Genomic DNA, 17,390 nt, shown 5'->3' with positions numbered 1-17,390 from the left:
GTCACTTTAAGCAACGGTTTTACATGGCGCGCGCATATTTTCAACGTCATTTCATCAGCAAACAGATCGCTTGGTTTTTTATAACGACACCTACGTCATGCGCCCCCGCATGTAAAACTGCTAGCATACACATTTTTAATTATCTCTCAACTTGTATACGCGTGGCCTATCTGGAGCCCTCATCAAGCATAGTTAACCGACGCACTTGAATCCGTCCAGAATCCAGCAGCTAGATTCATTTATTCCTCATATTCATACCGCATAAGCGTTTCATCCCTTAAACAAGAATTTGGTCTTTTAAACCATAACATTCGTCGCCGCATTGCCAGCCTGATTTTGTTCAACAAGTTCTATCACAGTACACTGTGCAAACCACCCTATATCTTGCCTCCTTCCCGCATATCTCGCGGCACCGGTCATTCTTTTCATGTCGCCCGACCACATGCCCATACCATGACATTTGCTGCCTCAATCTTTTTTCGCGCAGCCTCCGACTGGAATGTCCTTTCCACTGAGCTTGCCGCCACTACGTGCCACTCAAAATTTTCACAAAATGTCACCCTCTTCCTTGCATAGTGAATACTCAAGCGTGGTATTTCTTGTACCCCTGATTCTCGCTTCCCTATTTATTTTCATTTTTTTTTCTGCAAGTTGTTACCTTTGTTTGCATTTATACCCATCCTGCATAGGTATTGCATTTGTTGTATTTGCTTCCCACCCCATATGTAATACCCCCTGTAGGGGGTCTTTAAGTAATAAAGTGATGCGATGGCATGTGAATAGCGGCGCCACCGTAGATCGGTCGCCGCTAAATGCAGGAAAACGTTACGTGATTAACATTGCCCTAGCAATGCGGGCGTTCCGGTTAACGATCTCTTACCGAAAAGAACGATTTTTGGGACCCGACTGGTTATTTTAAATTCTGGAAGTATGTGAAATGCCGCGTATTCGTTAATAATTGGTTGGAGTAACCCACGGGCCATACGTTGTGCCTATCGAATGAGAAAGAGAGGCGAGACAATGGTGTTGGAGGAGGGTAGGGTGCTGTCATAGCTGCAATAATGAGCCGCGGTGCAGACGATGGCGAGCCTAGCGAAACGAGCTTTGCAGGTCTGGACAAGAGGTGACGCGTGCGGCAACAAAGTCTGAGAGAAAGATCAATAGCACATAAGCAGAAAGTCCAGCTAGGCCTTCACCTTTACATTCTTAGAATGTTGAATGCGTACCCCTGATATTTTTTCGAGATGTTAATTAAATTTTGTATTTACTAGTTTGTTAACAGTGGAGCTGTTTAAACGGTTACTTTCGCCGTAAAGCGTTAGCAGAAAAACACCAAGAAAAAAGACGGAGCGCACGTGAGCGTGCTCCTAATGAAGAGCACCCGGCATCGGTTGATTGATTGATTGATTGATTGATTGATTGATTGATTGATTGATTGATTGATTGATTGATTGATTGATTGATTGATTGATTGATTGATTGATTGTAGGGTTTAACGCACCGACGCAACGCAGGCGATGAAGCGCGCCGTAGTGGAAGGCTACGGATTAATTTTGACCAACTGGGGATCTTTAACGTGCGCCGAAATCGCGAACACACGGGCGCTTTTGCTTTTCGCCTCCACCAGAAAACCGGCTGCCGCGGTTGGGAATCGAACCTGCGACCTCGTGCGCACAACGCCTTCGAAACTGAGACACCGCGGCGACACCCGTCGTCAGCCAGGCTTGCACGCCAGGCTTCCAGGTTCATGTGCGTTCGCGCCTAAAGTGCGGAGCCAGACGCCGAGTTTGCGCTACAGACACCAAGATAGCGAATCCTTTTGCCGTGGGTTCTGGCGCCTCCTAACGCGCTCCACTTAGAGATAAATGGGAAAAGCGGCAAAAAAACGGTTAGGGCCTGCCGCCGGGCCTGCCGCCGGAATGGCGGCGTCAAAACGGCAAGCGATTAAACAAAGGAAAGGTCAAAATTTATTTTCCCGCCCATACTAAGTTGTAAGTGCTCGCGCGTGTATGTCCGCGCAAATGAAGCGTGGGTGCTTATCAGGGAAACATTTTTAGCCTGCTTACTAAGCAGAAATTGCCCTATGCGCTAGAAGGGAATGGGTGAATTGTAAAACAATTAGGGGTGGACTGGGCTCAAGCAGCCATATGGTTCCCAAAAACGAAATTAAAATTTTGGCACACCGAAGCTACAACTGAGGTAAAAGGAGCGCTGTTGACGAGGGCTACGGATCAATCTTGATTACCTGAGGATGTTTAACCTTCGCGGAAATGTTTATTCGAAGGCGTGTTCGCTTTTCGCGTTCGTCTGAAATGCGGCCGCCGCGCTCGGGAATAGAATCGCCGTGGTCTCAGCCCCACAAACGAGTTAGATTCTACTCGTTGTCGAAGTGAGGCTAAAATATCTTAGTGTTTTAATGTTATCCAAGCCTATGCGTTTAAGTAACAGAAAACGAGCGTATCTTGTTTCATGGTTAGTGAACGAAAGCAACTCGTCATCCGCTTTGCAAGCTACTCGCCATCCATATAATAATATTTATCGCTTAGAAATGTGCGTCCACAAAAAGTCACGAACCTGCCAAAACAAATGCAGTTGCAGCGCAGAAAAACATCCACCGAATCCTGAATTGCAAAGCGTGAAACTATTAATAGCATCGGAGTGAAACGCAAGTAAGGAACAAGAGTGCGGTATCGGGTTTACCGCAGCCCTTTGCACGATTTCTTTGTGCATTGGATGTCGCAGTAAAAACATCGCGTCGTGCATCTTCGCGGTGGCTGTGCTTAGTTTGCGATAAGACAGTTAAGTCACGCCAGCTGTGGATTGCATAAAGTGAGTTGTGGCTACGCTAAATAACGTCGACAATGGAAGGCCACTCAAATAAAGAGAACACCGACAGATAAAGGGAACACTTTCCATCGCGTTATACACTTCGGTGCCGCGGTCGGGAGCAGCCGTATTTATTTATATACACATTTTACTACACCTAGCACCCTACATTCCATTCCTATTAGGGCTGACTGATTTTAAATATTTTGGAGCAGTTTTTGTGTATTCTGTTGGGCTATCTCAAGCGAACCTGTCAAAGCGGTACTCCGAATAATTCGTGGCGTACGACGTATAAATCGCAACTCTCACAAAACCCCTCAAAAGCAAGCGTTGCATAAGGACCCACAGAACTATTAGGCTATGTTCATATTACCGACGTAACAGCCATATCGCGAGCTATGGGCATAAAAAAATGGCGTTTCACGCAGTTCGGTTGGCTGAGACGTCAAATGACGTCATTATTTAAAGATAATACGACAATTACGGCAACCGTGTGAACCCGGCCTTTTTCTCTGATTACCTGAAGGCGTAAGAAAACACCGCTTAACTTAGTAATTTCAAAATGTATTGCTAAATCTGCGCAGTTGTTTGCTTAACGGCCTCCGTTTCTGGTTCGAGGTGGCAATTCTATTACGTGAATCTCCAAATCGAGAATTTATTTCATATTGACCAGGTAGACTAGCTATACTGTATGGGAATGCGTTCTCCCGCCTAATTGATCAAGAATTTCTTCATTCGATTTATTTATTGGGTTTGGAAATGTGAATGCAGTGTCGTCTGTACAAACACGTCTTTGAGACATGTTAAATCTGTTTACGTCACAATTTCGTCAATATAGGGTGTGGGAGTGGTGTTCACTAATAAAAGTGCTGACGCACAAGAATGAAGCGCAAAATGTACGAATCGCAGACATCACAAAGCCAGTGTAGTTGAATAAGGTCATTCGGCCATTACCAACATATTAAGGAAGCTCCATTTATCCTGTGTTCTGTACCCAAAAAATGGTAGCACAGTGTCTGGTGATATTTAGGGTGCATAAGGTTTCGAATGATTGTCAAATTTTCGGGGGACATATTTTGTGTTTCAGCATACACCACAAGTTGTTCGGCTCATTTAGGACTAATCCGCGTCATTACGAAGTTTAATCAGTACCGTGCCCACCTTCACTCACTGTTCTTTTTAATTCTGTTCATGGCTTGGGAAACGTAACTTCTCTTATAGAAACACAGTTTTCATAAAGAGACATATGAGCGCCAATATAATGCAGAGGACGCCGCGTTTTTTGCCGTTCTTGTTTTTCTGGATAAATATTTGGCGAACAGTTCACGGTCAATTAGTTGAGGATTACATTGTGAGCGCTCTCACGACTGAACTGACAGAACAGCTTCACGAAAGGTAGTATGCAACACTTCGAAACCAAAACCACGATGATGGGCCTGAAACCAAATTAACTGGAATAATATTAAAAAGTTGGTTTCTGATTATAATGACGGCAATATACGATTCCTTGCAAAGGTGTCGGGAGCAACCCGAGAAACACGATACAAAATAGTTGCAAACGCAGCTGCTTGCCGCCATGTCAATAAAAACAAATTTCTATGAATCTGCTGCGGAAATACGCGATTACAGGTTCCTCGCATATACTCTCACCGCGTGACTTTATAGAGACGTACATTACGGTGAATGACAAGTGGCCTGCAGGATCTCACCTTTCGTCACCTTGCCCATCATCCCCAGCTGGTTGATTATTGTTCGCATCCCAATCATGTTGGCGGCACGTAAGTACGGTCACTTCTTGGTTGAGCAATGTCAAGTCGCTGACGTTGAATACAGTTGACACGCTGACAATACGATGGGTCTTGTACAGGTGGCTTATATATAATGCAGAAGACCGATTTTGGGAGAGAGCGTAGAGACTATAGCACGTAGCCAAAGTTCAGTAAAAGAAAAACAACGAACACAGGTGCCTGTTTGACGATCGAATGCGTCAGGTACTCTAAGGGGGCAACTGACGTCGTTACCAGAACGATTTTTCTTCAATCACACCAGCGAAAGTCTTGCACAGTGCCCATGACAAAGGTTGCTTAACTTGATATGCTATTATTAAAGGCTCCCAGAATATTGAAGCACCGGTCACCAGATCTCTTTAAATTCTGAAGGATGCAGGCACCATGACAGTGGGGCACACTCTGTCAAATTCGTGCGCCAAAACCAGCAAGCACTGTGATCTTGAAATAGTTTCAGGCGGGAAGTGTAGAGGTCACTTTGTGCAGTAAAGGTAATCGTAGGTACTTGTGGCAGATTGGATGTAGACACTATTACCAAAAAATAACATTTTGCTCGGTAAAACGATATGTCTGGGGCACCACGATATTTCTTGTTTGCAAACAGCCGTACGCGCAACACGGGTTGAGACAGCACAGACTTGGCTAAGAGGTTGATATGTGCACAGCGCCTTGAAATAAACTTGACAGTTGGAGGAAGGTGGTTACGATGGCACTTGGGATGCAGTGAAGCCCACGCTGAGGCTCAACACAGTTTCCTCCGGTTGTGTGTAACGGTGGATGCTCTACTTCGGTTCTCAGGTTCCGACAACGACCAGGCTGGTTCTGGCTGGATCCAGTGGGTTCCGCTTCGGAAGCTGCGGCACACGTGGGAGAGAATGAAAGGGGCAAGAGCGTTCCCGCTGTCCTCGTGCTCCTACTCTTGACAGGGCTGCTCAGGCGTGTGGCGGTGGGAAGAAGAGAACGATGACAAAGGAATGTCCGCTCCCCTTCGCAGCCCACCGGGAAAGCGATCAGGACGAACCTGCTGCAGCGAGCGAGGGTGCCGCCGGCTGTGCTCGCAGCATCGCCCGCGCTGCCCCGTAGCAGACGACCGCCTGCCGGCTGCCACGATGGCTTCGCGGTCACCAAAGCCACTGGCGGATGGTTCGATCGGAAACGCAGGATTCACGAGCAATGTGTCAGTAGGAAGCAGCGGGAGGAAGCCGGATTTACAAAATCAGTAGCCCCGTTTTGCGCCAGAGGGGCTGCAGAACGGCTGTTCTGCTTCGCCTACTTTCAAGCGCGGGATTGAACGAGGCTTAAAGAAAGGACGACGGTCGCGGGCTTCCTATTGGCCCGCCGCGCTCCGCGGCAAGCTGCTCGCCTTTCGCGCGCATTTTTTTTCCCTCCTAGTCCGCGCTCCCTCGGTATCCGGACACCGGGAAAGCGCCGCAGGAGGCAAAGCGGCCGGGGGAAGAGAGAGAGGATGCCCTGATTTGGGAGGCTCGAGAGCTGTTTCGATTCGGAGCAGCGCTGGAACCATTACGTCACCGTGACGTCGCAACGAAATACCGTCACGTGAGTGGCATGACATCGATGGCGTTTTGGGGATGTTTGCCTCGTGCGCAGCGAAAGCGCGGGAAATATGACAACGGGATTATTCGGCGTCTGCACCAGTAAGTAATAAGATGCTTTATGCGCCGGAATCTTCCGCATCTATACCATGTTTTATTGATTTTATTTAGCCCTTAATTGACATAGTAAAGTATCACCTCCATGGTATATCTACGGCGGAATGTTCGAGTCATGCAAGAGTTTCTTTAATAGTATTCAAAACGACTACAGTCATAGCTTTGGTGTGCGGGTGTGTGTGAGCCAAAAAGCCTATAGCCCCAATCCTGAAAAATAATGCTTGCCAAAAACATTATCCTAAATGACAGCGTCGGCTTGCTTGAGGAGATCAAAATTTACAGTTGATTGCAACTGAATGGGGGCGCCTGCGGCACACCAATTTTACGCAACTGAATCACTCTGACGCTAACATTTTCTAAAGCGAGAATGGCTGTCAAGAACTTGGCGCTATTCGGACACCAAGTTCGCGTCTGCAGTAAGGTGAGCTATGTTCTGCGGTGCTATTGAGCGAAGAAGACGATACGTCAACACATTTTCTCGTAGCAAATAGAATGTGCCTCCCTCCAACTCAACGTTTTACAACCGAATTGGCGTGTGTCCGTTTACTATGCACCATTCTAATGTACAGGCCAAGTATTCACTTTGCACAAGTTCTCCCACTTCACGCCTGCTGGGCTAGTGGCGGCCTCTTCCTCCAGCTCTTACGAGACCGTGAGCAGGAGTGAAGATTCTACTGGAATTACGTTGGCTTGTGCCTCGTGGGGTAGTGCATTACAGTCTTTAAACGTGAATGAAACCGATGTGCCCAAAAATTAAACATTGTGATGATGCTCTCTTCTTCAAAATGAACGAACTTGTCCCAAGCTTTTGCGGGTAATCAGCCGCAGAGTAGAAGTTGTTGCATGGGCTCCTTTATGATCAACCCTGCTATTTCGTGTTGACGCATTTTTTGAAAATGCGATTACCTTTTATTTTGCCCTATTTTGGCAATAAAAATGCGTTGATGAACATCCGGACAAATAAAATGATTCTTTAAATTTAACGCTTCTACACGAGTTCGTACGCTTCTTAGGCCGAGTTCAGACTGTTGCCGCAACGGTCGTAACAACTTTAAAGAATTATGTCATTTCACGTGTCAGCCAACCGAACTGCGTAAAGTGCCGTTTCTTAACGTCCTTAGACTCCGATATTGATTTTGCGTTGGTAGTCTGAACATAGCCTGACGCCAATGAAGACGACTGTTGCGAAGGCGTTGGGGAATACGGAGGTGAAATTCAGTGGCCCTATTTGTTAGGCAATCTCTGGCGGCGCTATGACAAAAACTCTTTAAATTTAGCTAGTTGCCAAATAAATTGCGCTGATAAATGAAGCCTAACAGAAGGTGACACTGTAATAAAACGCACTTGTCAGAGCTGACGATCGAATAGCCCCAGCAGTCCTAATGCCGGAGTTGATGATTGATTGTAGGGTTTAACGCGCCGACGTAACGCAGGCGATGAGGCGCGCCGTAGTGGAGGGCTCCGGATTAATTTTGACCACCTGGGGATCTTTAACGTGCGCCGAAATCTCGTACACACGGGCGTTTTTGCTTTTCGCCTCCATCAGAAAAGCGGCTGCCGCGGCCGGGAATCCAACCCATCCCCTCGTGCTCAGCAGCGCAACGCCTTAGCCACTGAGCCACCGCGGCGGGTAATGCCGGAGTTGCAGCAGCTCCGCTAAAGCTGCTTGCTGTTAATACCACTATACAGTTTTTGTTCGTATGTATGAACTCCAGTAGGGAGCAGGACAACCCACAATGGGCAAGTGCAGTTTCTTTATTAAAGCTTCAAAGGCCATCGTTGGAACTGTAAGGGCCATTTGAAGTCAAGGAAAGCAAACTGCCCCAGACAAGCCAAAAACAGAGCTCCCCCTGTGCAAATTTGGTTAGGAGTGGCTTGGTAGTAAAGCTTTTTTTTTGTTTTTAATGCATTGGGCAACTTTGTCCATGTGAGGTAAATTGCGCTTTTTTATCTCTTTGTGCGCCTGGAGTGTAATATAAGAGGGTAAAGTCAATTCTCTGTCTCTGCAATCAGCCCTCCATAACTCAGTTAGCCCTCTACAACAATTGGCTATATATCTGCACAGTAGTGTAGCGCACTAAGAACGGTGCAAAAGATATTAGAACAAGCGTAACACCCTGCCTATTCACGCTTCAATATTCTGGGTATTCTCAATCCAACATGCTAACCGTGTAAACGAAAGCACTACATAGGGAAATATAGACATTTAACTCGCGAGCAAACAAGCCGTCCCTCAGGTGTGGCGACGTTACGGGAACCAGTAGGACTTCCTATTATTACTCGTTCATTTGATTGGAGCTGGATACTGTGCGACTTTGCGATTCGCAAAGAATAAACGTGCGATTCCCTGTATTTCTGCTATAATTTTTTCTGCTAAGGTTGATACCAGGCGGCCGGCTATGGCGCTCTTCGTTGCCGAATTCAAATGCTGGGTTGGGAAGAGGTGCTTTTATTGCTAGCATCGGAAGACCAGCGTCACATAAGACGTGCGGGTTTAACGGGCAGCTGCAAGTATTTTTTTTACATTTTTCGAAATATAAATGCTTGCAGAGCGTAGTCCACTAACATATTCAGTACTTAGATTACGGGGTCGCAAGGCACCTTACCCAAAAATTACTGCTCTTTGCCCATCAGATGATTTAAGGACTTTCTCAAAATAGTTTTCTCTTTTCCCAGTCTTGGCTTTCATCGACCGCTAGACTTATGGTATTAAAACTGTTTAGGGGCCACTGGACGGCTTCCTTTCAATTCAGTTCACTCCTATTCGCCCCGAGGAAACGCTGGAATTTCTCAAACAAAGCGGCGGTAACGCGACCACTCGCCGGCTCGCCGGCAAGAAAGTACCAAAATAAAAACTCCGCCGCTCAGCTTTCCCCGAAGCACAGTTCTTTCGATGGGGCGAGAGTAGCTTTGCCAGTGCTAAGGCGTGTGGATGATTCTAGAAGGGAGAAAAAGGCAAGTGGTGCGCTCGTCGGCGTCGGGCGCGTTGCGGGTTGTGCCCTTTATCTCCGCGAAGTGCGCAGTTATAAAAAAGAGACTCGCACCGAAGCAAGTTAGCTACGTTTGGGCGTCGTTCACAGGTAGCCGAATCGCCTCCCACAGCGGTGCATCATCTGGCCCGGTCGGTGAATATTGTGGGACTCTGTCTCTCATATGCATCGAACTGTTCCTGTTCTTTTTAGTTAACTGCTCTACTTTGCAATATCTATTTGTTAACGCTCCTGATTGTACATTTTGTATTTCAACTGTTGCTGGCGTTTGTATTCATAGTAAGTTACCTCTCGCTTACGTTCCTGTCCTCGTGCTTGTACCGTGTTTTGCCTGTCCAAATATAAGCCTTTGTGTTGTTTTCGTTCAAGGTTCTGACTCATTCTTACCGCTCTGGTGGGTAAGAAGGAGTATTGAAATGAGTAAGAATTTTACATGTGGGGCATTTTTTTTTATTTTTTTGCTTTTTCAGGCAGATGTTCCTTTGACTCCCTGCCTGCATTCCGTGAACGGGGAAGTTAGCCTCCATATCGATGGCCAGCGTGTCTTGACTGCATCTTCTTTACTGGGAGGACTGTCTAGTCTGTTTGCATCGTGCTGGGTTTTCAAAATTCAATATCCCAAGAAGGCACACAGAGCTCTAACGTTTGTGGAACATGCCATTTTGGACATTGCCAGCACCAAACCACGTGTGAAGGATTTAGAACTACTGAACTTTTGTTGCATCAATATCGCTCACTAATATTTGATTTGTTTTCAATCCTGTAATCATTGGATAGTGGTCAAAAATAATTCCGTATTATGTTTCTGACTTTTTCTTTTTTCTTTTTTTTTTACTGAAAAGGGGTCATTTGATGGGCCAGTCTGTATGCTGATAACACAGCTATCTTTTAGTGAAGCAATAATTTTAACAAACTAATTTACCATGAAACAATTATTTAAATAATGTTGGCAACAGGTGCGAAATGAATCAACTAAAAATTATCCGAAAAACATGAATTTCATGGCTTTTTGTTCTCACTCTAAAGACGCTGTCGCGTTAGCACCCATTCTGTTCTATATCATTGCAATTAACCCGTCAGACTCGGTCACGTTTCTTGGCGCATTTGTGTCTTTATCAAAGCGCACTGGTATTTTCCGTAGCATATTTTTTGTTCTTCATATTACTCATTTATCCATAGCCATCTCACTGTTGTCTGCCTCCTGCGTCATTTATCTCTTGTGCCTTTACCACCTAGAAAGTGCTCGTTACCTTTCAATATTAAATCTCTGCACAGCTCTCGCTCATTTCACCACCAATTGAAAAATTGTTTTGTTGTTGTAAACCACTGCAACAATTTTTTTTCTTCACTTTGTGTACTGAGTACGGATGCGCACTGATAAGTTGTGATTAGTACTGACGCGTTCTAGATCCTCTAGTATTATATAATGATTTCACTTACATGCGGTTGTGTTTGTGCTTATCTGTTTTTCGCGTATTTCCAGTTGTTGTATTAATATTGTTTCTACAATTTGTTCAACTAGCACACTGCTCTCGCTCATATCACCACCAACTGAAAACTTTTTTTGTTGTTGTAAACCACTGGAATCATTTTTTTTTTTTTTTCACTTTCTGTACTGAGTACTGGTGCGTTCTGATAAGTTCTGATAAGTACCGACGCGTTCTCGATCCGCTAGTATTATATAATGATTTCACTTACCATGCGGTTGTGTTTGTGCCTATCTGTTTTTCGCGTATTTCCAGTTCTTGTAGTAATATTGTTTCTACGGTTTATTCAACTAGCATAGTATTGCTGTCTTCCATTCCTAACTGGCGTGTTATTTAGCAATGTACCATTTGTGCTTTCTTATAGGAGGTCGCCCTAAGTTCTTATTTCGGAACCTCCTTGTGCACACCATGTACCACGTAAACTTGTCTGCGAAAGGTCGTTTGAAATAAAACTGAAACCGAGAAAAACCGTGTGAAATCAGTACTCCTGCAGGGAACTAAAAATTCTCCCTTGTGGCCTTGAAAACCTCCTTTTGGAAGGCCTACAAAACTTCCCAAGCTTTCGTAAAACTCTATGCAAAATAAGTGAATGCTTTCCTTGAACCTCCTAAAAACGCCCCTGAACTAACATAAGTACTTCCCAAGGGAGCTATAATAGGCTCCTATTCAACCGCCTGAAAACTCCATAAACATCTCTTAAAAACGCCCTTTAGGAAGTAAAGAATACTCCATTTTGTCCTCCTTAAACTCTCCCGAACATTTCTCAACACTCCCTAAATACCTCTTTTCTATCACATAAAAACGCCCTGTTTTGAGGAGGTAAACAAAACCTCCCTGTTCCATGTAGTATAAAAAGTCCTACAAGGAGGAACACTAGAGGACAGGCGAAAAAGAACCTCTATGGAGTATGTGGGACGAAAAAAGTTTAGAGTGTTGGAGCGAGGCGAAATGATGAAAAAATGAACAGCGCTAAGATATAAACTAGAGAGAAGAAAAATATGGACGTCAGATGTGTGAGTGCATTGTCTGACGCACCGGATAAAAACAAGTAAACACGCGAAGGTTAAAAGAAACTAAAATCTGAAATAATAAATACTTTAAAGTGATTTTCGGTACTGCTTATGTTTTTTTGGTGGTTAATATTTTGATTGAGCACAAACCTTGAGTTGGCTGCCTGTGCAAATATGGTAATTTTTTTCCTTCGGCCCTTCAAATGAAGTTGTGCAGCCAGACCGTTCTGCAACGTTGGTGGAGACAATAGCCCTACAGCAAACATCCTGATTCCATTTGTCAGATGTATCCTTCCACAACTAACCCTCTCAGCCCTGGTGGCGTCAATTGACGCCATCACATTGTAGTTCCTCTAGCGCATAGAGAACGAAACTAAAACTGCTAGTTTTTTTCGGGAATTGTCCTTCAATGATGATTATTGCGATAGATAACACTGTTGTTTCATTTTAGTGGAGCTACTCGCTCAAAAAAGAAAAAGCTCCGGTGAAGTCGAAATTACCACACTGAGAGTGGAAAAATGGCGGTCTCAGTTTTATTCCCAAGCTTGTAAATCTATAAATATGTCCAATACGAAGCTGAATTTTCGTTTGTGGTTTCATATAGTCATAACATTCAGGAAAATGCGCAAATGTGACGTCACTGGGCTACACAAAATTTTTAATTGCCAAATGCCATAATTCGTTCCCAGGGAGGGGTGTGTGGCTTGGTGTCCACACGATGCGGGTTAACGGTAGAGTGCGGCGTTGGGACAGGATGTGGAGTGCCAGGGTGGAAACTCTGCATTGAGCGTAGCGGCGGCAGGTGGCTTGAGAGTCCGTGAGCACCGGGACAGTTGGAGTCGTAGCGTGAGCGAGGGAGAGGGCTATAGCGGCTTCTTCTGCCGTGCTCGTTGATGCTGTCTGCATGCTGGAAGCAACGAGGGTGGTGGCGTCGGAGCGCACTACGGCGGCTACGTGTGTTCGTTGTCGGGGGTAGGGAGTGGAGTCGGTGTAAAGGGCAGTGAATCACTGCGAAGTGGCTCACGCCACGGCCCGCGATCTTCTCACCCGGGCCCTCCCAGGCGAGGCCTGCCGCCCGAACCTAGACCATGCTCCCCCCGCCCTGGCCCCTCTCCAACAAACCTACACCGACATCCTGTACTACTACAGGGCCTCCCGACGTACTTATCCCGCTCCTCCCCCTTCGCTCTCCGTTCCCGACGCCCACATCTGGCGAAGACTTCAAACTCACACATACCACAGCCACGTCGCCCTCCACCGCATCTCCCCCACCTGCTATGCACCCAACTGCTCACGCTGCGATACTCCCAAAACGACCCTGCACCTTGTCTGGGTCTGCCCACTGAACCCCCAACCACCCGTTCCCCCTTCTGTAGAGCGATGGGAGAGCGCGTTGCGCAGTTGCCAGCTCGAGGACCAGGAAGCCCTGATCTCTCGGGCGAAGGCGGCGGTGACCCTACGCGGCCTACCGGAATAGGATGGTCACCCACCGCTCCTAACTCTGTCTCTCCCCCTCCCTTCTCCCTTTTTCTGAATAAACGTTTCCCAACAACAACAACAACAACAAATGTCACAATAATTTGCCTGATTAATAAATCTATTGTTACTTTTATTTCCAGCTCTATTTTTCGTTTGTGGGTTTATGGGACCATAAAATTTAGGAAATAACGCAGAAAACACTATTTTGCTTCAAATAAACAATCAGGGCCGAAAGGGTTAGCTCAACCCCCTACCTGCTCCGCAGGAAGTTGTGTTTTAACATTGCAAAAAAAAAAAAGATCTATAGTTTCAACAAACTCCTCATTCCCATAGTTCAAAACGCAAGTAATTATGTCAATAGTGAAATAGTAAAACCTGAGCTATCCGCACGGCCTGCTAGCATCAAAAGGTGGGATTAAAGAGAACCAGAAGCAGCTTTGTGATTGTCCATCATGCTTAGTGGTGTCCCCCATTTTCGGCGGGCCTCAATCGCACAATTATCTATGAGCGCCCATATGGGCAGAGCAATGTATTGACCGCTGGGTCGGCATTCATTCGTCTCCTGTCGTTCTTAAAAGCCTTACTTTTATACGTTCGTTTTAAAATTTCGAAGTTGTGTTCAGATATTGAAACCATAAAAATTAACAAGGTTTTTGTTTTTAACAGTCACTTAAAAATTGCACTTGACCCTATTAGCGAGTTTACAACCGACAAAAGCCCGATGATCGCTCGGCTTTCGAAGCCTGTTTGCGCAGGCGAAGGATGAAATCGCCATTTAAACGACGCATAGGAGATTTTAATTTTACTCCCTGCAGCTCGATTTCGCAAGGACCTGGAGGCTGTTGCGTCATGATGAACACAAGCAAGTGAAGCAGGGCTGTCGCGCACTGGTGCAGGCCCAACGGCAGGGCTCCCCGCAATGTCACGTCCTTTACTACTCCGGACATCAAAGTACACGCTTCCTCCCTGACGTCTGTTTTAAAGTTTGAAGAACAGCCTGGAAATATTCTCCTTTGTGTATATTCTCACGGCAGCCGCGGGAATTGCCTAAGGAAAGCTTTTATGGCTGTTTCTTAAAAGGAAATATTTTGTTCAAAACCTTACGTAACCCAATCAAGTCTACCCTACTCAAACCAAACGTAACCTAACCAAACCTATAGCCCAACTGCAATAAAAACAACCTATTTATATCAAGCAACTCCTAGTAGAAGTCCTGCGCATTGGTTGAACGATACTTGCAAGGATAACTCTTCTGCAAAAATTCTCTAGGAAAACCCGATGAATGAAAAATTGTAAAATTCTGAAAGACGGAAAAATGTGTCCCTATTTTGACTTAGCACTGAAGTCTTCCCATCTGAAAACGGTTACTACACCACAAGGCCTTCGAAGAAGTCGGCAGAGTAGTTGTTAGCAGTATATTTCACCCAACTGTGCTCGAATTGCCGTGCATAGCTGGTCACGGCCACAGGCGACTGCCGTGATATGTTTGGGAACGCAATTCTCACGGCTGCCTGGGGAATATACATTGTCAATATTTTCTTATGTCCTTTCAGTTAAGGCGACCCCGCGTGACAAAATGACTGATAGCGTGTCCGAGCTTCATATAGCGCGGGAGCGTCTTCGTGCACGCGTAGACCAACGTAGCATCCACGAAGGCGGATATTTATTTACGCAATGCCGGCATTTTTTATTTCAGACACATAACAATCTCTTTCGGTGCTACCCTTGCCCTCCTTGAAAAACAATGGCAAGGTTTTATGGGCTTTAGAGAGTTTTAGCAGTCCGTCTGTTCCGTCATATACATAGTTACCGTGTTGAGCGGGACCTGAAGACGCCTGCGCGCGCGGAAAGGCGAGGAGGAAGGGTGACGAGGCGCACCCACCGTGACGAATGCGCGGACATGCCGAATGCCGACCCGCCTAACTAATCCCCCTACCGCAGCGAATGCCGAAGTTCCCAGACGGGTCGCGCTCAACACGGTGACTACGTACCCGATGGAACAGACGGACTGCTAAAACTCTCTATTGCTTTGATACAGACCGGTCCTACCGCAGTGTAAACAGCCCACTCGCGTTCCCTCGTCACACATCCACTCTTACATTCATCCTCGGCTCATAAAGAATATGTGCCTGCTCATGATCCTCTCGTTCCCATAATTTTAGTTGCTCCTGGTGTTATTTCCGCCTGTGTTGATTATCAGCAAGGCAGCCACACCATGAACGTCTCAGAAGTGCTCCAAAGTGCTGCACAAAACTAACGCCGGTCGCCCGTTCCGTTGCCTTGTTTGCGGTGGAAATACACGGCAGTGCCTCCACTGTATTAGTTAGTCAACTGAATTTAAAGTGGGTTTAGCTAGGAAGAACATTCAGGCCATTTGTTTTATACAATCAAGAGCCCGCTGGGGAGCCCTTATGAATGGTGTGGTACGCACAGTAGCTGTAAACGGACATACCAATACATAGTCGGGTAATGAGCGAAGGCAAAAAAACCAAAACCGCAGTGTTGACCATTGATGCCTCTGCATGTCCCATCTCATTGACTCGATTGGTTCATATTTCCGTTTTGCTTTCGTTGGTCCATGCTCAAACGTCACTCGAGAAAAAATGGGCCACATCTCTCCTGATTGTTACTGGGTTAAAACGACAAGTTTAAATGAAGGAGCTTGGAGGGGCGCTTTACAAATTATGAAAACAAATGTCTTGTCACCGGTAAAGTGGTTGGATTTTTTGTGAGTGGTGGCTCGAATTTTCTAGCTTTTAGTAGCGATTTCCAAGAGGGAAGAGAGAGTAGAAAATGGTTTTTCCAAACTGTTCCTTAATGAAACCTGTTAAGAAACGCTTCATTTCAATGCAGTTTTCAACAATTGCCGGCACGCATTTAAACTCCACAACTCTCGATTAAGAAGCATGCATGTGACACATTTACTAGCACGTACTCTTTTGCCAGCATGTCTCTAAGCGCGAATGTACGCCTTCATGGAAGGCTGGAACCAAGGGGGAGGAACATCTTAGTAGGTAATCGACAGGACACCTAGAGGAAACCATTAGGCGAAAAGAACGAACTGGAAACAAAAGTTCAGAAAATAAGAAAATTATCAAATAAACGGAATAAACACATTTCGGATGCCATGCTAAAACCGTGTTCTATAAAAGCAAAATCTTTTGTTGCAGAACTTAAAGGTTGAGGAAACGAAGTTTAACAACACGAAAGTCATGCCGTTTTAATATATTTTATAGGCTGCGTTAATGAGTTGTTATCATGTCTGTTCGCGACCAGACGGGCTCCTCTACAACTCACAAAAAGAAAGAATGATCTCAGGTTCCCGAAATGTACTTGGCTGTCTTAGGCCCGAAATTCCGTGGGCAATTTTTTTTTTATTTTCTGGCTTCATCTAGCAAGTATTCTACCGCGGTCGGTTATGGACCCTGTGACCCTAATATGGAAATTGTATTTGATCCGTCGCCATTGCTGCGGCTGAATTGGCAAACCGTTTTTAACTCTCATTAGGGGGCAGGTCTACGAAGCAACAATGTCTTACTGCTAGGTCATATCTTTCTACTAGCAAAATTTACTTAGTCCTCCGAAGCGAACCCACAATTTTGGCATTGTTATTATGTTTGCTTTGTTTCCTGCAACCTCGAATGTTTTCCTGTGATTCTCGAATCCTCCTTTACGTAGTATTCCTGCGACTGACTCTGCCTCAGCTTGTATAAAATCGGGGCTAAATCTGTTGTAAATGTGCAACTTATTCCGTCCAGTTCCTTTGTCCAGCATCCTCTTTTTGGAGCACTAGCCAGCAGAAATAGTGGGTATGGGGAACTTTAATTCTATTCGCGAATAATAATGTGATTAACAACCTCACTTAAAAGTGCTTGTCTGAATGGTAGAGCCGCTGATGCGCAAGCCTTCTGCTCATAGTGATGTATACCATAAAAAAGGCGACGAACCCCACTGGAGGAAGTAAACGGAAGGGGCGGGAACTTTCTGACAGCTTATCAACAAACCCGCCCTAGTATGTAAACTAATAATACAATAGCATTTACGGCAGAAGGTAGCAATATCTTTAATTAACAAAACAAAATTTTGTTGTTCAGACATATGGCTGCTTTTTTCTTTCGAACTACAACAATAAAGACGTTCA

The 17,390-nt window shown here is 45.5% G+C and overlaps 1 protein-coding gene across 2 annotated transcripts in view; it reads right to left on the bottom strand.

Moving 5' to 3' along the window:
- The window catches only part of LOC144164348 (Kv channel-interacting protein 4-like), a 560,797-nt gene that overhangs the window by 244,504 nt on the left and 298,903 nt on the right, over nucleotides 1-17,390 (bottom strand). The window contains exon 1 of one of the 2 annotated variants that reach the window (XM_077694862.1): nucleotides 4,536-5,887. The exons of the other annotated variant lie outside the window; for it this stretch is intronic. Within the exon in view, the coding sequence (XP_077550988.1) occupies nucleotides 4,536-4,593 (58 nt within the window). The 5' untranslated portion in view covers nucleotides 4,594-5,887. Of the gene's footprint in view, nucleotides 1-4,535; nucleotides 5,888-17,390 lie in introns of those variants that run through there. 2 annotated transcript variants of the gene reach the window in all.

This window comes from Haemaphysalis longicornis, unplaced genomic scaffold (assembly GCF_048455015.1).
Source record: "Haemaphysalis longicornis isolate Haplotype H1 unplaced genomic scaffold, Haemaphysalis longicornis Haplotype H1 scaffold_13, whole genome shotgun sequence".
NCBI lineage: Eukaryota > Metazoa > Arthropoda > Arachnida > Ixodida > Ixodidae > Haemaphysalis > Haemaphysalis longicornis.
Note: the sequence above shows the minus strand (reverse complement) of the source record. Positions and strands in the feature narration are given on the sequence as shown.